The sequence below is a fragment of the Melozone crissalis genome, unplaced genomic scaffold, assembly GCF_028551555.1.
Source record: "Melozone crissalis strain CALT ecotype California unplaced genomic scaffold, PUWL_Pcris_2 ptg000086l_1, whole genome shotgun sequence".
NCBI lineage: Eukaryota > Metazoa > Chordata > Aves > Passeriformes > Passerellidae > Melozone > Melozone crissalis.
Window position 1 is genome coordinate 2847929 of NW_026535863.1, and position 23718 is coordinate 2871646.

The window sequence follows — 23718 nt, forward strand, 5'->3', positions numbered from 1 at the left end:
CTTTTTTCCTCTCTATTGGTGCTCCAGCCACGAGGTTCTCCAAAACACTAACCACATCCAGGATAATGTGTATGGCACAGCATAAATTCTGATTTTGGACAGAACTGGCATTTCGGTTCATGTTGCCAAATCTGTGGCAGAATTACCTCTTGCTTTGAAAGAAAACAAACCTAACTCTGTGGCTGAAATTCGCTTTCACTTCCCTATGATGTGTTCCGAAGTGGCGTTTTATCGGCTGTGTGTCTTGAATTTGAAACAACTTCCTAATAAAAATAACCTGGAATAAACGACTCCCGGAGAGAACTCGATCCGCGCGGTCAGAGCCCCCCAGGCCCTGAGGGCACCGCGGGGCTGCCTCCCCTCACCTACGGCAGCCAGGACACCGGCGGGCTCCAGGTGACGGGGCAGCCCTCGGCCAGCGAGGCAGGCAGGGCCCCGGGCTGGGGACCGGGACTGGGATTAGAATCGGGACTGGGATTAGGACCGGGAGTGGGATTAGGATGGGGACTGGGATTAGGATTAAGATCGCGACCGAGACCCTCCGGCATCCAAACCCGGCACCGCCGGAATTCCCCTCAGGGACCCGCGTGCCCGTGAGGCCCCGCCCACTGTAGGTGGTGCTCGCTCCCCATTGGCTGCTCGCACTGCGGGAGGGGCGGGGCCACAATCCCAGAATGGTTTGGGCGGGAAGGGACCTTAAAGCTCTTCCCAGGTTGCTCCAAGTCCCATCCAGCCTGGCCTTGGACATTTCCAGGGATCCCGGGGCAGCCTCAGCTGCTCTGGGCACCTGTGCCAGGGCCTCAGCACCCTCACAGGGAACAATTTCTTCGTAGTATCCAATCTAAACCTACTGTCTGTGTGAAGCCACTCCCCCTTGTAGTCTCCCTTCTGGTACTGGAAGACCACAATAAGGTCACCCCGAAGTTTCTCTTCTCCAGGCTGGACAATTCCAATTTCCCAGCTCCATCCCTCTAATCCTCCCTTTAGGTCCTCTGGACTGGCTCCAGCTCCTTCCTGTGCTGGGCGCTCAGGGCTCAGGCGGCTCTGCAGGCGGGGTCTCACCTGAGCAGGGCAGAGTGGCAGAATCCCTCCCTCCAATGCCTCCCATGCCGCTTTACGTGAGGGAACAGCGGCGGCCCCGGCGGGCAGGGGCCGGTACGGGCGGGGCCGCCCCTCAGAGCCCTCGGCACAGCGCCCCCTGCGGGCCGGGGGTGTCGCCGCAGCCCCCGCGGGTGCGGAGCGCGGGCCGCTCCTTCTGCCGTGGCAACCGGGGGCAGCGCGGGCTGCTTCTCCTGATTCTTCTGCTTTTCCTTCTCCTGATTCTCCTTCTCCGTGCTCCACGTGTGAATGCGTCCGAGTTTGTGGCTCTCCGAGCACCTGAGCGGGCCGGGGCGCCGGGAGCAGCCGCGGCTCCAGCCCCAGCCCGTTCTGTGCTCTCCCCAGCCGGGCTGAGGGACGGACCCTGGGTGAGGATGTTTGGATTGCCTGCAAATCCATCGCTGAGTTGTGTGGAAACCGTCCTGGGATAAACGCAAGGTAACAAACACATGTATGAAAGGAATCATCGCCTGAACAGGGATTTATCACTGGGCTTGGAGGTCTTAAACTTGAACATGAAAACTGCTTAACACAGTCCTCGGAGGGCATGGAAGTGTATGGTTAAATAGATATGTTAGCACAACGCAAACGTCTCAGTTTGGGGTTTCCTAAAGTGTAAAAGAAGGCACATTAGTTATTTTCTCTCAATGATTTTCCATAGGCATTAACCATAAAAGTAGACCTGGGTGTTGTTTGTACTGAAGACAAATCTGCCAGGCCATAAAGGACATTACAATAACTTAGCAGTGCTGCTGATACTCTAAATAGCCAAGCACTCTCTTTTTATTTTGTTAAGTACAAGTACTGCTTAATGGTAAACAGAATTATATTTTCCTGTGCTAAATAACATTTTTAACAGTCCAGACACCTTGAGAAAGCTCTGGCTTATCTTCAAGCTGAACACTTTGTTTCTTTGGCATTTACCAGATACCATAAGGGCTGCTTTGTGCTCTTCATCAACTGGACAGCAGCAGTTCATGTTGCAGCTCTTCCTTGGAGAGCCTGGGAGATCACAGCTCATCTATGTGATACACAGAAGGGGCTGGGAATACCAGATTCTCATCACCAGAAAGTATTTGTAATTTAATTGTAACTAACCTCTCCTGCTCTGAAGAGTTTTAGAAATAGTCTTGTACCCAATCAGCTATAAAATTAGCTATAAGTGGGTTGTTTAAACCATAGGTGTAAGGGATCCATTTTACAGAAGTAGAGCTGCTCCTGCAGATGCTCTGGATTTTCTGCAAATTTCAAACTTGTTTTTGGAATATTTAAATCTTTAAACTTTGCCTGTGAAGGTATTTCTTTATCACCAAATAATGCACATATAATTGGAATTCATACCTTGTATAGAATCTGTGACAGATATTCAAGTTGCCATGGGTTGGTTGAGGTTGGAAGGGACCTCTGGAGCTCATCCTGTCCAAATCCCTGCTCCAGGGGGGCACCAGCAGTTCCCCTTGGGCTTTCTCACAGGTTTTGCTGCAGATTAAATAAAATAAAGGTGTTTGGAACAGAGAATCAGATTCTAGGAACAGCCATGAAAACTACAATCCTGAAAGCAGGATTTTTCTAAGAATATTTAATTTCATATTTGTATCCTGTGAATTCTGGTTCCTTTATTTACTATTTCAAGCAATGTGTGGATGGAGTATCTGTGATTTCTTGGGAGCTACAATCTCAGTGGAAAGGAAGCAGTTGTCAGTTTACATTAATTACAGGCATTACTTTTCTTTATTCCTGGCTCTGCACTCTCACCTGTGCAGGTGCAGCACACAGGGTGGGCTCAGTTCTCCTTCCACTCCCAGGGGAATTGTTCACCTGTAGGGAAAAATGGGATTTTTTGAGTTTTACTTTCCATTTGATGGAGAGCAGAGCAGGCAGCTCTGAAGCTGCAGTGATTCCTCAGTGCTCACAGAGACAGGTGTAGTTCAAACTCTGTTTCTGCAGGGAATGTGGGGTTGTACCATTCATGTAAAGAAGCATTCCCAATAAACACACATCTGGACAACAGCAGGGAGGACACAGACCTACAGTGTTTAAATTGATAATACATAGATGGAAAAATACTGCTGCTAATTTGAAGGCTGTAAGTATGTGTCAAAATCTATTTTAAAAGTTCAATGTAAGAGTGTGTATGGCCTTTTTTTAACTCTGAAATATATCAAGTGAAATAGGTGAACTGTGAAATAAATATCAAATATATAAATAAATACCAAATTCTGAAATATGTCAATGTAACAAATCTCTGAGCATCTCTTCAGAAAATGTCTGGGATTTGTGAGCAAAGGCTGATACATCCACACATTCCTGTCTCCTCCTTCTCCAAAGTGAATTCATGTGGGTTCTCAGTACAACCATAGCCAATCATTCATTTCTGCCTGTCTCACAACACCCAATTAATTGAAACAACTAATGATACACCTTCAGAATAAATCTTCGTGCACAGCAGTTTGCAAACCGAATATGACCAGTTTTATTTCTTTGAGGTGTGAGCAGAGCAGTACATTTCACCCCATCCCAATGAAAGCTTTACAGGTTACAGAGCTTCTGTGGCTTGGTGCAGTAGTTTGTCCTGACCCTGTCACGGACACAGTCACTGTAGTCAGTGTTGCACTTGCCACACTTGCAGCTCACAGCCACGGGGTAGGAGTAGTAGGGGAGGGTGTGGTGAGGGCAGCCTGGGATCAGAGCTGTCCTGTACAGCATCTCCTTGTACGTGCACACGTTCTGGGACAGAGCGCTCTTGAGCAGCAGCTTCTTGCCATTGCTGTCCTACAGAGAGAAGAGAAATGTGTTGTTTCACTGAGGTACGTGTGTGTCACAGACATCTTTTAGGAAAAATCTTTTCTTTAGGATTTTTCCTCCTGAGAAGCTGAGAGGCCTCAGGAACAAAATGTAAACAATGGTTATCTGCTGCTGTGGAATGCAACAGGTGCATCTGGGATTGGCCCATGTTGGTTGTTTGTAATTAATGGCCAATCACAGCCCAGCTGGCTCACACTCTCTGTCCAAGTCACAAGCCTTTGTTATCATTCTTTCTATTCTATTCTTAACTAGCCTTCTGATGAAATCCTTTCTTCTATTCTTTTAGTGTAGTTTTAATATAATATATATCATAAAATAATAAATCAAGCCTTCTGAAGCATGGAGTCAGATCCTCGTCTCTCCCCTCATCCTCAGACCCCTGTGAACACGGTCACACACGTGTGTCAGAAACGTCCTGTGAGGTGCAGAGACCAAAACTCACCCCTGAGCCCAGCTCTGGCACTGCTGAGTTCAGAGCTCTGATTGTGACTGGGGCTCCCTCCCCACACAGGCACATTCCCCTTTTTTATGGTTTAATTAATCCACACGGCTCAGAGTGTTCCCTGTGCTTTGGGATCTCTTCTGGCTCCCTGGTGCCTGAGCTGGAACTCAGAATGCTGTGTTGAGCAGTGAAGGTGTGAGGAGTGGTGTGGCTGCTGCAGAGCTGTCCCCACAGCCAGCTGGGATAGCACCAGTGGGAGCAGAAGTTCCCTAAGTTATTTACATTAATTAAGAGTGACACAATATAATTTGCCCCTCACAAACTGCCCACAGAGGCTCTGCAGTGGCAGCAGCAGTCAGATCTCTGTTGTGCCACTGGTGTTATCAACTCCACAGTCCCAAATCTGGGCATTTTTCATCCCCACCTTTGCAAAAACCAGCTTGAAAACATGGTGACAGTGCAGTTTTTCTGCCTGTGATAAACTCTTTTACAATTAAATAATTTGCACACCATTTTGTGGGAGGACAGAGCCTTGGTTTGCAGTGGTGGCTGTTCCAGAAACATCCCATACCCGAGTCATGCAGAACCCAGCACAGATGGTGGTGTTGATGGCCAGGCAATAGGCACATTCCCGCTTCTCCACGTGGATTGTGTACTCAGAAGGAGCACAGAGTGATGCTGCTTGTCCAAAAATCAGGCCAAAGAGGAGAGACATCACAAAGAAGGGACTCATGCTGGATGGGGAAGAACAAACAAACAGAGCAAAGCACAGGTAAAATGGGATGTGCCTTCCAGCCGTGTCCTTGCATGTGACAGGAGCAGCCAGGACAGCCACAGAGCTGGAGTAATTTTAACATTTCTAGCTACAGCCTGACAAGTTCTTTCCAATCTCAGTCCTAATACTGACCATTAAACAGAGAACAAGGGCAAAGAGGCCATTAACAACATAAAACAAATTAACTTTCCCCCCACTAAAGCACATTACATGGAATTTCTCACTAGTGAGTGATAAAATCCTGACACAGAACAAATAAGAGGAGCTGAAAGATTTGAAAGTGTGACATGTAAGAGAACATAAGCTCTAGAATTAAGCAGAGATAATAAAATAATCTCACTGCTTTAAAACAATTTTCTAAAGAAAGCATCTTATAAAATGTTAAAGAGACAAAAAGACAAGGCTTTGCATATCAGGCATAAAACTGGATTTTTCAATTTCCAGTGGCTTAGAGGCATGATGAGACGGGAACACAGCCAAGAACTAAATAATAGATTCAAGCAAATTACAATAAAGAACATCAGCAAAGAGTTCAACTCAAGGAATCCTGCTTTATCTGTCTGTTGTGCTGACCTCATTTCTCAGACCTGCAGGGTAGATCCTGAGAACAAAGCCTTGATTAGCTCTTAAGACAATTTCAGGAACTACTCTAAAGCCTTTAAATGATAAACTTTAAATGACAGTGTCTACCAATCACCCTCCAGTCTCTTCCAGCTGCCAATTTCCCATAGCAAAGCCATCCATTACACAGGCTGCTTTACCCTGTAGCTGCAACACCAATCTGGACAGACCAACCTCTTGTCAGCAGAATTCTTCCCTATTACAGGAACCTGATTCTGCCTTGAGCTGGGAGAGGCAGTGACCCAGCACAAGCTCTGTGTGTGCTTTATACTCTCCAGGCTAATTCCAGGCTGATCTTACTGCTTATATAATTGCATGTCAACTGCTGCTTTCTTATCACCAAGTCATCTATTGAAAATTCATACTGAACCACAAAGCAAATGTGATAGGAACAAACGTGTCCATAATATCCCAACCTGGAAACTGGAGCTGGAAATGTAATTATATTAACAGTCATTCTCTCCTCAGGCTTTTAAACTAACCAGTGCTTTTAAAAAGTTGTTATTGTTGATTAATTTAATTGCTCCATAGGACAGCAACGCCATGGCAGGAAGGCTGGAATGGATATGGAGCCCTCCAGAATCACAGCTGATGAGTTTTACACCTGTGTTTTGCTAAGGTTTAACAAAGTCTGGTTCACTCTGCTTGCTCCTTGCCAGGCACAGCTGGGACAGGCTGGCACAGGGTGCCCAGGGGACCTGGGGCTGTGCCAGCGCTGGAAGTGACAGCCTGGGATAGTGAAGGTGTCCCTGCCCATGGGATGAGCTTTAAGGTTCCTTCCAACCCAAACCATTCTGGGGTTTTCTAAGTCTGTGCAGTGCCCGGGAAGCAACAAATCTGAAATCCAGCTCACTGCTCTGCAGCCTGCTCAGGCACAGCCTGACTCACCTGCTCAAGCAAACTCAGAAATTGGCTGGCTTGGAACCTGCTCAGCAAATATTGAAGCAACAAGCAATTCACTGAATATTGATTGATAGGGAAAAAAATTACAAAACCATTCCTCACAGCACAGTAAGAAACAAAATATTGCATCAATGAAACAATGTCCCCAGATGGGGGAGAATACTCACATTTGGGGGAGCAAGAGGGAGAAGAGGTGGACAAAGGCACAATTCTGTGTCAGACCCTCCCTGAGCTCCCTGCCTGCAGCCCTGGGAACACGTGCCCTTCCCAACCATCACCTAACTCCCATCTGGAATCTGATCTGATGGATGTCTTATGCAGGTCAGCCACACTCCTGATTTATATGGCCATAAAAAACATGGAAAACATGAGTTTGAGGTGCTAAATGCGGTTACTTTGAGCTGTTGGAGGAGGGATCCAGTTGGTCCCAATTGGTGTTCAGCTAATTCCTGCACAATAATGTCTCCTTTTCCTGATTTCAGACTGCTGCACACAGGTCTGTGTCCTGGGCTAATTTTTGGATAACATAATAGAGGTTTTGTTCAATTATTACTAGCCAAATGCTTTCTGTTTTCATGGAGTCTTTAATTCTGGGTTAATTTCTACCATATAATTTTTCTGGAATTAAATATAATTTAATTCTGTTTAAACCTCTTTCTGGCTTAGGGACATCAGCAGAGTATTAATTGTACTCTTTGTAACATCTGTCCACCTCACTTAGCAACATGAGAGTAACACTCACTTTGCTACTACTCCAGTTTGCAAAAGGAGATTAGGGTATATATAAAAAAAAATATAAAATTTGCCTTAACAAAATTTAGGGACATCAGCAGCAAATTGTAACAAGGCTTGAAAGCCATAATAAAGATGAAAAAGACAGTGAAACAAGAAAAACTATAGCAACAAAATTAGAGTAAAACCAACCACAATATCTGTTAGAGGTGAGAAAATGCAGAAAACTTGCCCAGGAAGCTGAAGAGTAGGAAATAAACTTTGGTAGGGCAGAGGCCAATAATAAAATCAGGGAACATTATAAGATGAAGGCAAGCTGTTGATGCAGAGTAAGTGCAAAGTACTTGTGCTTTTGAAAACATCGTGACTGAACAACACACACAGATCTGCAACAAAAATTATTAAATAAATCTTATAAGAAATAAATACTTTAAACTCGACATGGTTGGCTAGTTAATGCTCATTACAAGAAGTCTGGAATACTGAGGAAATTTCAAAACATTCAAAACATGGCAATATTTAATGGAAAAGTGTTGACCTAGGTAACTCTACACCAGCCAGGTAAAATAACAGAAAATTGATACAGGATTTGAGCAAAAAAGAATTAATGGATGAAAACGTAATTACTGATGTTACATAAAATAGGTCATGCCACACAAACCCAATTTCATTGTTTGCAGTGATTACAAATATGGTTGTTAAGGCAATTGCACAGCTGCAGTGTCTCTGGTTCCATGTGTGCAGAGCCCCCCTGTCAGGGAGGTTCAGAGCTGCCATCCCAGTGTGGGGACACTGAATGCTGGCAGTGGGTTTGGTCTCTGTTGGTTTGGGCTCTGTTGGTTTGGTCTCTGTTGGTTTGGGCTCTGTTGGTTTGATCTCTGTTGGTTTGGTCTCAGTTGGTTTGGTCTCAGTTGGTTTGGTCTCAGTTGGTTTAATCTCAATTGATCTCTGTTGGTTTGTTCTCTGTTGGATTGGTCTCTGTTGGTTTGGTCTCTGTTGGTTTGTTCTCTGTTGGTTTGGTCTCTGTGGTGCCTTTATTCACTGCCATGTTTTTACCCAGCCTCTGAACACTCTGCAGTGCCCTGGGGAAATACCTGACCAGGTATTAAGAATGAAAATTCATTTATCTGCAAGGGCAATAAATGACTCTGAGTGGAGCTGGGGACCAGTGTGAGTGCTGCTTATCAGCTCACCCCCATGCTGATATGGGCGCAGAAACTCCTGGCTGCTCCTTTCCCTTGCTGGCCCCGTTATCTTGCCCATCAAAAGGGTGATATTCACATATCTTCAGTCATTTACAGAAACTGTCAAGCTGGAAAAAACCTCCTGGATTGTCCTTTTGGCTGTGACCATGGAAGATTCACTACTGACCTCTCTGATGGGAGTGAGATCCCACGAGCTATGGGAGCAGCAAGACAAAAAACTGGCAGGACAACAGAGTCCAGTGTCACAATTTGTGAGTGCCTGAGGCTTCTTCTATGCAGTTTCCTAAAATCCATCATCCCCAGTCTGGTGCTCATGGATCTGTTTCTTTGGTTGCCCTCCTGCTGACCTGCAGAGACTCAGTGATAGAAATTTTTAATGTGCCTTTATAGCCCAGCTTTGCAGCCCTGTTCTGGAACAGCCAGTTACACTGTTAATTATTTATCTTTAACCTTTCTGTTAACCAAACCAATCCATTCCCTGACATCAGTGATTTTACTCTTTCATTAAGTGAATGATGGTGTGCTGATGTTCTACAGGAAGTGCTTCAAGTGATATCTGTAAATAGAATTTAGTAATTATAAAATCCTTGGGTTCATTCCCCAGGAGTCTCTGCAATGGGCTACAGAAATTCAGTGCATACCAGAAGCTCATATGTAACAGTAATTTAATGGGATTCTCTGTCACTGACCAGTGCCAAAAACAAAAGGAGGAACAAGGAGAAGTTATCAGACATTATTCCTACTCACTCTGCCCCTGGTAGTGGTACAACACAAAGAAAACTTTGTGATCTCATGAGCAGGTTACTTACAGAGCAGGGCCACTCTTATTTCCATACAACATGCAGCTGTAGATAGTAAAGTAAAAACATGTCCACACTTGCAAACAGCCAATAATTGGAAGCTCTGCTGCTGAAAAACAGACAAAACCAACCAGATCCTGAAAGATGAGTATTCTGGTAGAGGAATTGTTTCCAACTCCATCCAGTTGCAGCCCTCCACTGATAAAAGGAAATAAGATCCTGATATGCTGCCATAGAAACAAGTGGTTTTGCCAGGTTTTGAATTTAAACAGCCTGTGGCTGCTGAATTTTCAAAGCTAATCTGCCTGTTGCCAGTCTCTGTAACAGCCCAAAACACAGCTCTCATCTCTCAAATTTATAGATTCACAGTCTGCTCTTCTCTTTCTTTCCTAGGATTAGCTGCAGCATTTCCTATCAACCCCAGAGTAAAACAGCAAATCTCTTTGTTGCATATCATATGCCAGCAATCTCCATTTATGGTCTGAAAATACTTCATAATCCTATTTGCTGTTTGGCTCAGACCATAGAGCCCTTTGGATTTGGTTTCATTTCTTTGGAAAGTGCTAGATATTTCTGTTGGTCTGAGATACACAATCACTGTGCTGAGGGCAAAGCTAAACAAAAAAACAAACAATAAATTAGCACCAAAGACAATCCAGAGCCTCTTGGAGCATTGTCAAGGATGAACAGTAGCAACCCAGCATCAAAATAATGCTAAAGGTAAAACTCTGCCCCAGGTGGGACAGAATAGAAGAGGTAAATGCTCGGTATTTGTCTTCTCTGAACTGGATTTTCAATTCAACTTTATATTTGAGAAAAATAGGATGTTTACTAAAAAATGCTACTAAAATGTAATATTACATATATTTACAGATTTTTAACAAAGATCAAATGTACTTGCATTATATTCTATAAATATTTTTAGTATAAATAGCTTAAAATATTGAAAATCAGGTTCTGAAAAGTAAATTTCCTCGGTGGAACCTGACTGTAAGTGTGCAAAACTCAAGCAATGTTTTTTGCCCTTGTAATCTTCAAAAGTTCTCCTCAAAGTGATTCAGCTACAAACAGGAAACAGAGAATTATTATTCTCCTTTGCCTTCTTATTTAGCCTTGAAATATCCACTGAATAATACTTGAGGAACTGTTTATGACCAAATTAAGAGGCCCTAAGAATTTAGATAAGCAGAGCTGATGCACAGCTGATTTATCTGCTTCAGAGCAAAGTTTTACTTCCTGTGAAATCATATCTGAACTATGAAGTGATTTTGATCAACATATTTAAAAAAAAAACTAACAGTGAAACTGTATTTAATATTTACAGCTACTAAACTGTTAGATTACTCATGAATATTAACTCAACAATATTTAAAAGTGTTAAAGAATGAGCAAGGTAAAATTTATTTTAGTTTTACCTGAATCAGTGATTTTGCCACAGTACAGGGACTGAATAGCAAATTAAAATCATCATCTGGGCATTTGCTAAAATCTGCACAAACTTAAGAGTTGGTTTCCTATGGATAGATTTGTAAACAATTATAAAATTCAGAAGGAAAAAAAATACAGCTTATGTGAAAATACAATCTTTAATTAATAAATTAACTGCCTGCAATTTTTGAAATTACCAATATTGGTAATGGCTTTGGAACTCACTTGCTTCATACTTCACAGTGGCTTTTCAAAGCACTGGTGTTTTGTAGTTTGCTTTATAGGCTGAGGCCAGAGTGGAATGTTTTAATGAGGAGAATTCATCAGCTGCTGCCTATCTGAGCACAGGTGCATGACAAAGGAGTCATGAAGCAAAATAATTTCTTTAAAGTCCAGTAGTTGATATTTATTTTTTTTCTTTACTCCCATGAGTAGTTTTAAACACCACATCTGATTATGTTTTAGTATGAAAATGCCATTTACAAGGTTTTCAAGTCACAAAAAAATAGGATAAATAGCGTAACTCATCTCCTGTCAGAATATCACATTTGAATCTAAGCAGATTCTGTAAGGAACCTCAACATGAAACAATAATTTGTTCAATTCTCAGTGTGGTGACAGAACATTTCCACTGCACATTTGGTCTGGTGTAAGCAGGACTTCAAAGCCAGTGCAAGCATCCAAGTGGGGCACTGCTCACTGCTGAATCACCCACATCAAACGTGGATTTATCATCGGTGATGTGCAGCTACAACACAGAGCAGATGATCGAGAAGATTATTTCCTTCAGTCTTGATAGAGAATAACAGCAGAAGTCTTTGAAATTAAAGTCAAAGATGTTCCTTCCAGCACCAGTCTTGGCAGTCTGCAGAGAAATGACTTCAGCAAATTTCACACACAGACAGAACCATGGGTTGGGTTGGGTTGGAAGGGACCTTGAAGCTCATCCAGGGCCACCCCTGCCATGGGCAGGGACATTTTCCATCATCCCAGATTGCTCCAAGTCTGGTCCAACCTGGCCTTGAACATTCCCAGGACCGGCTGGGATGAGTGTGCTCGGGTCAGGACTCTGCCTGGGGGCTCCCAGCAGTGTCCCCATGTCCCTGTCAGTGTCCCCTGCCCGCTGCAGCCAGGCCAGGGCCAGCCGGTGGCAGCACTGGCCCAACACAGCCCCACTGCCTGAGGGCTCGCTGGGCTTTGGGTGCGGGCCCTGCCTGGTGCTCAGGGACAGCCACACGAGTGGTTTGAACGGGCTTTTCTCGGTGGGCCCAGAGAAAAGCAGTGACACCAACACTTGATACTGGCACCACCATTGCTGCCAGTACCAATATCAACACCAACACTGGTACTGACACCAACACTGACACTAGCAGTGACAACCAGCACCAGCCCTGGCACCAACATCAGCACCAGCACTGACACCAGCACTCAGCATGGCACCCAAACCGATACCGGCACCAGCACCGGCACTGGTACCGACATCAGTGCTTGTACCGACAGCGACATCGCCGCCACCACCTACACCGGCACCGACATCAACACCAGCACTGACACCGGCACTGAGCGTGGCACCCAAACCAATGCCAGCACCGGCGCTGGTACCAACGCTTTAACCAACAGCGACACCGGCACCGGCGCCTCACGGCGGCCGCTGAGGGAGGGCGAAAAGGGCGGGAAGCGCCGGCGCGCAGCCCAGGCGGGAAGGGGAGCGCGGGCCGGCGGCGTTGGCGCCCCCTAGTGGAGGTCCCAGAGGTCGCGCAGCGGCGCGGCCAGGCGCGGGTCCCGCGCGCGCAGCGCCCCCGCGTGGGCGTGGCGGAGCGAGCGCAGCTCCGTGAGGCGCCCCAGCAGCCGCGCGAAGCGCTGCGGGTCCCGCGGGTGCTGCAGCTTCGAGTGCTTGTACAGGATCCCCAGCAGCGGCTCCTGCAGCTCCTCCACGTGGCGCTTGTCCCTCAGCAGCGGGCGGTCTGCGGGAGAGAGCCGTGAGCGGGATGCTCCGGGCGCCGCCGCCCCTGAGGGGACAAAAGGGAGCTCCCCTGGGGCAAGTGACAGCTCGTTGTTGTCACCGTCCCAGCTTACCTGAAAAGAACACTGTTGTTGCTACGAGCAGAGCGTATTCGGTCTCGGTCACTTTGAGTTCCCCCATGGTTCTGTAGAAGTAGAATAGGGCGGTGATGAACTCCTCAGTTATGCCTTGAAAATGGGAAAAAAACCAACCATTTCTGGTTAAAAAAACAAACAAACAAACAAAAAATCACCCCCACCAAAAACAAACAAACAAACCCAACCAAAAAACCAAACAAAAACAAAACAAAAAAAACCCAAACCAAAACCCCCCAACAAAGGTGCAGAATAACGAGGATGTTATTTCAGTGCAGGAATAGTTACAAATCTTTGCCTGAAGGGTGCGAGGTGAGCCTGGATCCATCTGGATCACTGTGTCCGGCTCTGGGCTCCCCAGGACAAGGGACATGGAGCTTCTGGAGCAGGTCCAGCCAAGGCTGTGGAGCTCGTGAGGGGCCTGGGGCATCTCCCTTACGAGGAACTGGTGAATGGTTGGACTCTGTGATTTTAGAGGTCTTTTCCAAGCTAAGTGATTCAATGATTCTGTGGAAGGCTGAGGGAGCTGGGGCTGCTCAGCCTTGAGAGGAGCCCCAGCTGAGAGGGGCCCTCAGGCCTGGATGTCCCTATCTGCAAGGAGAGCAGGGACCAGCAATGGAACTGATGCTCAGGAAGTTCCACCTGAACACGAGGAAAAACTTCTTCCCTGTGAGGGAGCAGATTGCCCAGAGAGAGTGTGGAGTCTCCCTAACTGGAGATATTCCAGACCCATGTGGAGATGAGCCGCTGCCATGTGCTCTGGGATGACCCTGCTGGAGTAGGGAGGTGGCACCAGGTGACTGTGATCCCTTCCAACCTCACCCATTCCATGATTCTGTGAATCTTTCAAGGCTTGGGGCTGTTCTATCGCATGAAATAGTTAACTAACTTTGTGAAAACAATGTTAATTGCTAAAATAATAACAAAAATTTTATGGTAGTGTATATTTATTTGAATGTGTATATTACCCAAGGAGTATAAGCAAGTATGAAGACACCTCTTCCTGCCATGAGGATGTAATGCCAGTGTGTAATATCTGAGGAGGTAATGCCAGAGCAGCTCAAGGGAGAGGAGAAGGAAAGAGAGAAGAGAGGAAGAAGAGAGGCACGGAGATGGAACAGTGACCATACGGATAGTGTAGCTCAGTGTAAGAAAAGTAGGGCCAGTAAAGCAAAAAATTCACAATGTTTAGATTCTGAGACCTCCATTACCTGTGGTAGTAGTAGAAGTTGGCCTCTCTTTATTATGACACATTTCCATGGAATAAATATTGTTTTTATCAAGGTTTTGAACATGGCAACATGGCCCGTGATCAGAAAGTCTTACATGACCTGGAACAAGGCAGATGACAGTTCCCAGTCAAGCTTAAAGCAATCTTAAATATTTGTCTGTATCACTGCTGAAAATGTGTGAATTTTTCCCAGACCCAGAAAGGTATAAAATCCTTTTTGGCATCTGGATCCAAGTTCTTTGGTTGCATTTTATTGGTCAAGGTCTTTTGTGTTAAATTTGACACAATGTATAACAGGTAATTAATACAGCTGGTATCATCCCCTCGCCTCACAATGATGCAAAGTATTTCAGACCTACTTTCACTGGTTGATGGCTGGCACTCGCTCATTCTTTGGTTGTAAATTTGGGCTGATCTCAAGAACATTGCCTCCACTGTGGATCCTTTCAGCAGGGCAATCTGGTCCTCACTGGCTAAACTCTCAAACCCTGCAGAGAAAGGTGCATGTTCAGGATCAGGGAAGGCTGGGACTGCCTTTACACCCTCAACATGATGTGAAAAAAATATTATTTTTTAAAAATAAATATCTTTACTGGAAAGGAGGAGCCACAGTTAAATGATGCATGTGCCAAAGACTTGGGATCTTTCTTGCTAGTTTGCAGATTAGATTAAAAAAAAAAAAAAGAAAAAAAAAGAAGAGGGGGAGCTTTCAGTGTTAAAAGATTCACAGGAAGATACAAGTAAAAAATTTGGGATTGATCAAGGGGTTATCAAAACATTCTTCCTAATACCTGATAAATACAGGCCTAACACCTGATAAATTTGCTGCATTGTTTAGTGACTGTGGATACTCCATTAATTGTTACATTATTTCCTTTTTAGAAATTGTGTTCATCTTTTGACAAGCTCATTGTCTGGACTTGTAATTCAACAGCAAAGGAACTTTGGTGATTTTTTTTTCTTAAACCTGATCAAAGCAGGATATGTAACACAAGCAAACAGACAGCTCACCCCTTCCTCCAGCTCTGCCCCACAGAGATGCTGAATTACATCAAAAACCTGCTTTAGATATGGTGATTGACCTTTGTCAGTGAGTTTTACAAAGAAAAGTTATCACCCTCCCTGTCAAATGTTACTTTGTCAACTTTACACTGAAATGGAGTGAATTTAATTGCATGTTCCCTTGTTCTTTATGAAAGGAAAATATGAATAAGAACACCTGGTTAGTCCCTTCTGTGCTGCCTTTTCCTTTGAAGGAACATCTGGTTTTTCCTGTGGTGATTATGATAAATTGTAGACTCAACTGGATTTCAGAGAATGTAGTGAGATTGTAATTCCCTCATGGTGGTATTTTGAGGTCCATGTGCTTCCAGAAAGTGCTTCTACTCCATGTCAGAAATGGAAAAGAAATCCAATCATAGCAAAGTTCTGAACTGAAAGCTTCTAGGTTGTCCTCATGACACATTAGAAGTACAAATAATCAGTTTATAGCCTGTATTTTCCTCTGGTTCATGCCATCAGTTTGATTTGGTTCCTCTAATGTTCCCCAAAGGAAGGAACTCACCTGGGAGTCTTTTTGTGAAATCCACCAACACCTGGACATGGACAACAGCTGTCTCAGACAGGTGGAGGAAACTTTCCTCAGGGCTTGCAGTTTCCTGTAGCTGCAAAAAGAGCATTTGCACACTGGATACAGCCAAAATAAACAGCAGTGACTCAGCAATGCAGGCTGGGGGTGCTGGATACCTACAAACTTCTTGGCTTCCTCAAGGGGAATTGTGTATTTTTGGTGTGCTGCTACAATGTGGTCAAGAAGCTGATGTTCTCCTGGAGTAAGTTCCATCTTTTCTGATATCTGCTAAAACAATAAACCAATCAAATCACAACGATTTGGAGTAAGAATAAGTAAGAAAAAGAGCTATTTTAAATAGAAAAATATCCCACTTTTCCAGATCTTGTTGTAGATGATACTTGCTTACTATTCAGTCCCTCATCTTCCAGCTTTATGTTGCAAAGGAAACTGCTCTTCTGCTTGAAATTCTTCCTGAGTCGCTTGGACTTGCACTGGACTTCAGTCAGCAAACCTGTGAGGTGTGAAGTGGCCATCAGTGCTTGCATTTCAATTAATTACAGTCTGAGGTCATCACTTTCATTAGAGATAACTCAGTCTTGCATCCCAGAAGCTGTCACCTATAATGAACAATGTTTCCTAGAGAATGTGGCCCTGTTACTTATCAGGTGAGCTGATGTTCAGTGGCCACCAAAGGCCTGAGGGTCTGCAGGAATCTTTGTCCTTGTGGCTGTGTGACACACAGGCATCGGAATTTTTTATCAAAGCCCATCATGCCATTTTTATTTAAATTTTTTCCCTCCAACCCTAAAGCTCCTCTGATCTGCTGTCTGCTGTCCTGTTAAGACTGGGGATATTTAGCTTATTTTGCTAGTACTTCCTTTTTTTTCTTGTACTGTCTTTGAACAACAGTTCTCTTGAGGTGAGGGGATACTTCCCAAGCATTGTTGGCTTCTGCACACCAAGATGCCACAGGTGCCACCATCCTCAAAATTAATTTTCACAGAATCACAAAGTTGGAAGAGACCTTCAAGCTCATTGAGTCCAACCTGTTCCCTAACATCTCAGCTCAACCCTGGCCCCCAGTGCCACATCCAGGCTTTGTTAAACACCCCCAGGGATGGTGACTCCACCACCTCCCTGGGCAGCCATTCCAGAACTTTATCACCCTTTGCGTGAAAAACTTCTTCCTGATATCCAACCTGTCACAGATATATTTTATGAAAAATACTTATGCTAGGATTTTTTCTCCTGAGAAGCTGAGAGGCCTCAGAAATAAAATGTAAACAATAATTATCTGCTGCTGTGGAATGCAACAGGTGCATCTGTGATTGCTCTCATGTGGTTGTTTCTAATTAATGACCAATCACAGTCAGCTGGCTCAGACTCTCTGGTCAGTCACAAGATTTTGTTATCATTCCTTTTAATTCCTTGAAAGCCTTCTGATGAAATCCTTTTTTCTATTCTTTTAGTATGGTTTTAATATATCGTTTTTGTATAGTATAGTATAATAGAATATAATATATAATGTATAGTATAACAAATAGGGTATAATATAATATAATATAATATAATATAATATAATATAATATAAATCAGTCTTCTGAAACATCGAGTCTAGATTCTCATCTATTCCCTCGTCTTGGGACCCCTGCAAACACCATCACACCAACCTAAATTTCCCTTGGTGCAGCTTGAGGCTGTGTCCTCTGGTTCTGTCAGTTCCTGAAGAAAGAGCCCAACCCCACCTGAGCACAGGCACCTTTCAGGAGCTGTAGAGAGTGATAAGGTCACCCCTGAGTCTCCTTTTCTCCATTCTAAACACCCCCAGCTTTTTCAACATTTTCCTACAGCCAAACAAAGCTTAGACCAGCATCATTGGGAAGAGACTGACTTTGGAGAAGGTTTTATCTGCAGTGATTAGTCAAGAATCCATCAGGAAGGAGCACTCACACTCTGCCAGCATTCCCACAGCTCTGCACTTCTTGAGGCGGCACTCCTGGCACTTCCTCCTCATGTACATGTCCATCTCGCAGTGCCCCCCGCTCTTGCAGCGGTACACCGCCTTCTTGGTGATGCTGCGCCGGAAGAAACCTGGCAACAAACGATGTCGCAGACATTTTTTCATAAAAATTCTTTCTTTCAGATTTCTGCATCTTCTGGGAAGCAAGAGCCCCAGAAGAAGAATGTAAACAATTGTTATCAGCTGCTGTGCAATGCAATAGGATGCACCTGTGATTGGTTCATGTTCCATGTGTTTATAATTAAGGGCCAATCACAGGAGCAAGCTGGGGACAGAGTCCCTGGACACAACTTTGTTATAGATTTTATTCTATTCTTAGCTTAGTAAGCCTCTGCAACTTCTCTCTTTATTCCTATTAGTATAGTTATAATGTATTATATATCATATATCAATAAATCCAGCCTTCTGATCAAGAAACAAGATTCTCATCTTTCTCTCACCCCAGCGACCTCCTCAGGTCGCTGTAATAAAACATGTTTATTTTCTTGGGAAAAAGTAAAAAGATTCATAAAGGACAATAGGAGACAAGGATCATAGGCCGGGTGCATCTTGGCACTCAGTTAAGACAACGCTGTTACTTTTGGGGATACCTCTTAAATACCTTTTCTCTTACATCAGCCTGTTGTATATTTATAGACTCTAATGTATATCTATAAACTAGTTTCCATTTTTCAGGGACTATTTTACATGGCTTCTCTTTGGGTCTGCTTTTTTAGAACATATGTGGTTTTTGGCCGTGGTTTTAACTCTTTATCACATCCAGTTTGGGCCTTGGTCCACACAGTCCTCAGATGGTGAGTGCTGACAGTTGGCAGATCTGTACAGGTGTATTTATCTTATGTTCATTGGATGTTATCTTATTCAAGTAGGCATTTTAACACAAGTATATAGCTGTTATAATACATATAGTATAAGCTATGTAATATATATAGCATAAGCTGTTATAATATAGTTTGTATTAGCTATATAATATATACAGTATAAGCTATATAATATAGATAGTATAAGCTATTATAATATATATAGCATAAGCTATTATAATATAGCTTATATTAGCTATATAATATAATATGTATAGTATAAGCTATATAATATAGATAGTATAAGCTATATAATATAGATAGTATAAGCTATTATAATATATATAGTATAAGCTATGTAATATATATAGCATAAGCTATAATATAGCTTATATTAGCTATATAATATAGATAGTATAAGCTATATAATATATATAGTATAAGCTATTATATACAGCATAAGCTATTATAATATAGCTTATATTAGCTATATAATATAGATAGTATAAGCTATTATAATATATATAGTATAAGCTATGTAATATATATAGCATAAGCTATAATATAGCTTATATTAGCTATATAATATAGATAGCATAGGCTATATAATAAGTATAGTATAAGCTATTATAATATAGCTTGTATTAGCTATTTCACTACTATGTCCAAGCTTAATTAACAACAGAAATAAACACTTTGTAGCAAAGTTACTTTAACATCACACATAAAAAATCCATTGTAATATTTGTGAAAAGCCAATTTTATAATATGTATCTATAACAAGGAGATGGCTGGAGAAATTGCAGGAGCTTTATCTCACAAGTGTCCTCTGGGTTTGAATGGTTGGGTTTTTAAAATGGAAATGTTAACTATATTTTTAAAAAGCAGATTGAAAATCAAGGTATGTCTAGTTCTTGCTGACTGATATTAATTGACATTTTCCATACACAGAGTCATAGATCATGCTGATTTGGAAGGGACCCACGAAGATCACCAAGTCCATCCCCTGGCCCTGCACAGACACCCCAAATCCCAGCCTGTGCATCACTGAGAGCAGTGTTCAAATGCTCCTGGAGTTCTGGCAGCCTCAGGGTTGTGCCCATTCCCTGGGCAGCCTGGGCAGTGCCCAGCACCCTCTGGAGGAAGAATTTTTCCCTGATAATCCACCCCTGACACAGCTCCAACCCTTCCCTCAGGTCCTGTGCCTGCTCACAGAGAGCAAAGATCAGAGCAGCCCCTCGGCTCCCATACCAACAAGTTAAAATGTGATTAGCAAGTAATTACTACTTGCTTTTACTCAATTATAATAATAAGTGAAATTAATAAAATTGGAACAAATCTCTAAGAAATGTTCATGAGAAAAGCAGCACGTGCTTACACTAACGCTATACTAATGATTCATCAATTCAAACAGGAGATGCTTAAAGTGCTTGTATTAAATATAGACTGAAAATATTTCTTCAAAGAGTGTTATAAAAACGTGAATTTGGAGTGATGTTGTTAGGTAGGGGGTTCATTAGATAAATGAAAAGCCCCTGTGGTAACACCAGCCCAAATCTGAGGCCCCGCGTCCCCGCTCACCTTTGCAGCCCTCGCAGGTCAGCGCGTTGTAGTGATAGCCCGAGGCCTTGTCCCCGCACACCACGCACAGCTCCTCCTGCCCCTTCAGCCTCACCGCCGGGTTCAACCGCGGCCTCTTGAGCGCCTGGAACCCCCCGTCCTCCCCGTGGGGAGCCGGGAGGGGGCCCTTGCTGAGCTCGCAGCTGCTGCCCACGCAGGGCCCGTCGCCGTAGGGCGGCTCCAGGCTGTAGGGCCCGAACGGGGCCGGGCCGGGCTGCGGCTGCAGCGCTGGCACCGGCGCCGCCGAGTACTGGCAGTACGGGCCAGCCTGGAAATCCGCGTCCTGCAGCGGGTAGTTGATGTGCTCCGGCAAAACATCTGTGCCGGGGAAATGGAAAGTGCCGTGAACACCCGGAGAATATCTCAACAGCGGCTGCTCCAAAGTTTGAAAATGTGTAGCTATATTTTCTGAAAAATCCTTTCCTTAGGACTTTTCCTCCTGAGAAGCTGGGAGGCCTCAGGAACAAAATGTAAACAATGGTTATCTGCTGCTGTGGAATGCAACAGGTGCATCTGGGATTGGTCTCATGTGGTTGTTTCTGATTAATGGCCAATCACAGCTGGCTCAGACAGAGCGCAGAAGCCACAAACCTTTGTTATCATTCTTTCTTATTTTATTCTCAGCTAGCCTTCTGATGAAATCCTTTCTTTTATTCTTTTAGTATAATTTTAATATAATATATATCATAAAATAATAAATCAAGCCTTCTGAAACATGGAGTCAGATCCTCGTCTCTTCCCTCATCCTTGGACCCCTGTGAACATCGTCACAAAAATGTTTTATAGATTTTAGTGGCATAAATATTAGAGGAACACGTTTTCAGAGGGGCAATGTGACACATTCTCTTTAAATTTAAACCTGTAATGTTCTTAAGTGAAATCTGAAATGCAGCAAATATAGCTCAGTAACAGTTTGGGCAATATCATGTGGATTAATGTTAGTAGATAATTGAATATCACCAACTGTGATGGCACAGTTGCCTTCAGATCTTACACTTGTTTTTATTATTTGTCCACACTACAGTCAAATATGTTCCACAAGTGAATTTCTTATTGAATAATGTGTTTGTTACTGATACATATCTCAGGCATCATTTTGATTTGTTACTGATACATATCTCAAGCATCATTTTGAAAATGTTGCACAAGGGTCTGAGAAAAATTGTGTAGAAATCAGAGAGTACTAAAAATTACTGTGACAGGAGTCTTAAAGTTGAACTTCAGAGGAGTAAAAGGCAGAGACTTGTTTTATTTAGTATTTTCTCACATGTCTTTACAGTTATGAGATTTTAGTTTAGTAAAATTAGGTACAGAATTACAAAGAGAGTTCCTTCTGCCTTTCTGTCTGTTGAGTTTCAATTTTATCCAGCCTCCCTTAAATACACACATCTATACCAAAGAAAGCCTGTGCAACATGCATCATGTTTCATTCTTCCTTTGGGATTATTAAAATCTCTATAAAAACAAATTGGGAAGATTTTTTAAAACAGATTTTTTTCCTCTTAGTGGGCTTTGGGTTCTGCCTTTAGTCTTCCAAAATCAAATTAGTAATTGCAATTATAGTTCCATAAGATATAGAACAGGCATTTTCTATTAATAATGTATCTGGAATATGAAATAAAACCTGTGTCTTCTCCATGCAGGTCAAAGGGAGACAGCACTGGGGATGTTTCAGAATAATCCCATTGTGCTCAAAAATCTGTGTGAGCACACAGTAATAGATTTCCATACACTTTCAGGAGGAGCTTGGTAAGAGCTTTCAAGTGCATTAAAGCTAAATTAAAATGAATTAAACAAAAAATAATTCCCCCAGGAGTTCATTTTGCTGCATTTCCAGAGTACAAAACTTGCTTTGCTCACCATAGTACTGGAGGGACTCGGGCAGGCCGTACCCGTCAGGGACGGTGACAAAGGTGTTGGCCATGCTCTGCTCCCAGCTGCACTGCTTCATCCACTCTGCTCTGGGACCAGCCTTCAAACAGCAACCTGGGGAAAGGGGAAAGGAAGAGAAACATTGAATTGCTGGGTAGGTTAGACACAGAGCCAGAAAACTCCAGAATATGGCAGAGTTTTCAGGCCATAAGAAAATCAGATGTCTGTGTGAAGTCACATAATGCCCTCAAGGAGACTACAAAATGTTTGAGTGTCCTGATATTACAAGCTCAGGGTAAAATTCTTTCCTAAGTTTCCAAGTTATAGTTAGAAATGTTTTACTCTGAGTTTTACACAAAACCATGTGGGGGAATTGAACTGGTAAATTCTCTAATTCAGAGAAGGTTAAAAGGAACTTAACGGAGAGAATAAACTTGCTTTGGACATGAATTGGAGCATTTGCTCTGGTGTCTATGTGGGCTGTCCTGTTTGTGCACAAAGATGGGCTTTTAATGAGTTTATTTAATTCATGTTCTATCAGAGGTGAAGTAAGGGAAATAGCATGGAAAGGCCAGCATGGAATGTCTGTTCTTCATCATGTAAGTGCTCATTTATGCAGTAAAACTCAACTTTGCCTTGCTTAACCACTGCCTTAACTACATTTCCTGTGTTCATTTAACAGCGCAAAGTTTTCAGTGAAGACCAAAATATTGATTTCCTATAGGATATAGGAAATAGAGGCAGGATGTGCTGCCTCTAAAGAGGTTTCCACTGCCCCTTGGTCATTGAAGGAGCCTGGGCTCCTGACTGGATTCACTGACATTCCCAAAAACAAAGTGCACTGAGAGCTCACAGTGACATGGTGAGAAGAGCTGCTGTGCTTGGAGTCCAACACTTACCTCACTTTTCAGTAATTTGACTTAAAAATTCAAATTTAGAGGAGTTCTGAAAATGTGTGCTCTAAAAACTCTCAAAAGAGTTTTAGGCGGAAAAAGAAAAGTCTGTATGGACAGGGGCATGAGCTGAGTTTGAGGTTTCACACCTACAGCAAACCTCTGGTGTTGCTTAGAATTGAGAGCTAACAGAGCAGCCAATAGAGGAGGAAATAGGAATATTTTCCTTGCCCCCTTGTCCCTCTGCATGAGTGGGATGTGGGCACAGTTAAACCTTTGCTGAGCCTGATGCCCACTGAACAAGGGCTGCAAGAGACATTTTGCCCATGAACCACTCACAGGCTTTCCTTGAGCAGACAGGAAAGACAAAAAAGACAAAAAAGGCATGGAAGGATTTGGAAAATACAGCAAATCCTACTCCTTCAACAGGATTCTCTGCAGAATTTACAGCAAGTTTAAAGGGGGTCTTTTAACCCCTCCCTGAAGGAAGGAATTTGTGCTATACCTGTACCTTGCTGGGGCTGAGACAATGAATGAATTCCCCCAGGGAATTTGAAATCCTGACTGGTAAAACACACACATCCCTTCCCCCAGAGTGCTCAGAGATTCAGGGCTGACCACTTTCACTTCGTGTTGTCAGCAGAAGGTGAAAGGATGCAGTGAGGCTGGAATGCTGGGGGTTTGTTATCTCTGCTAGTAAATATTTGTTTGAGAGCAAAATAAGTCACTGAATCATGAGGTCTTATCAGTTAGATCAATTTGGCCTGGGCAAAGTCTACATTTTTCCCCAAAAATGTGTGTTT

At 43.3% G+C, this 23718-nt stretch overlaps 2 protein-coding genes across 2 annotated transcripts; both read right to left on the reverse strand.

Moving 5' to 3' along the window:
• Positions 1 to 3627: 3627 nt before the first annotated feature.
• On the reverse strand, positions 3628 to 5078 carry TSHB (thyroid stimulating hormone subunit beta). Its single transcript, XM_054290792.1, has 2 exons — positions 4917 to 5078; positions 3628 to 3870 (listed from the first exon to the last, which is right to left on the reverse strand). The coding sequence occupies exons 1-2, from the start codon at positions 5076 to 5078 to the stop codon at positions 3628 to 3630; spliced, it is 405 nt and encodes a 134-aa protein (XP_054146767.1).
• Positions 5079 to 12543: 7465 nt separating this feature from the next.
• LOC128946807 (bile acid receptor-like) lies at positions 12544 to 22101 on the reverse strand. The gene is made up of 10 exons (XM_054290779.1): positions 22011 to 22101; positions 20112 to 20468; positions 17661 to 17801; positions 16082 to 16221; positions 15888 to 15992; positions 15702 to 15801; positions 14497 to 14625; positions 14118 to 14237; positions 12886 to 12999; positions 12544 to 12773 (listed from the first exon to the last, which is right to left on the reverse strand). The coding sequence occupies exons 1-10, from the start codon at positions 22099 to 22101 to the stop codon at positions 12544 to 12546; spliced, it is 1527 nt and encodes a 508-aa protein (XP_054146754.1).
• Positions 22102 to 23718: the final 1617 nt, after the last annotated feature.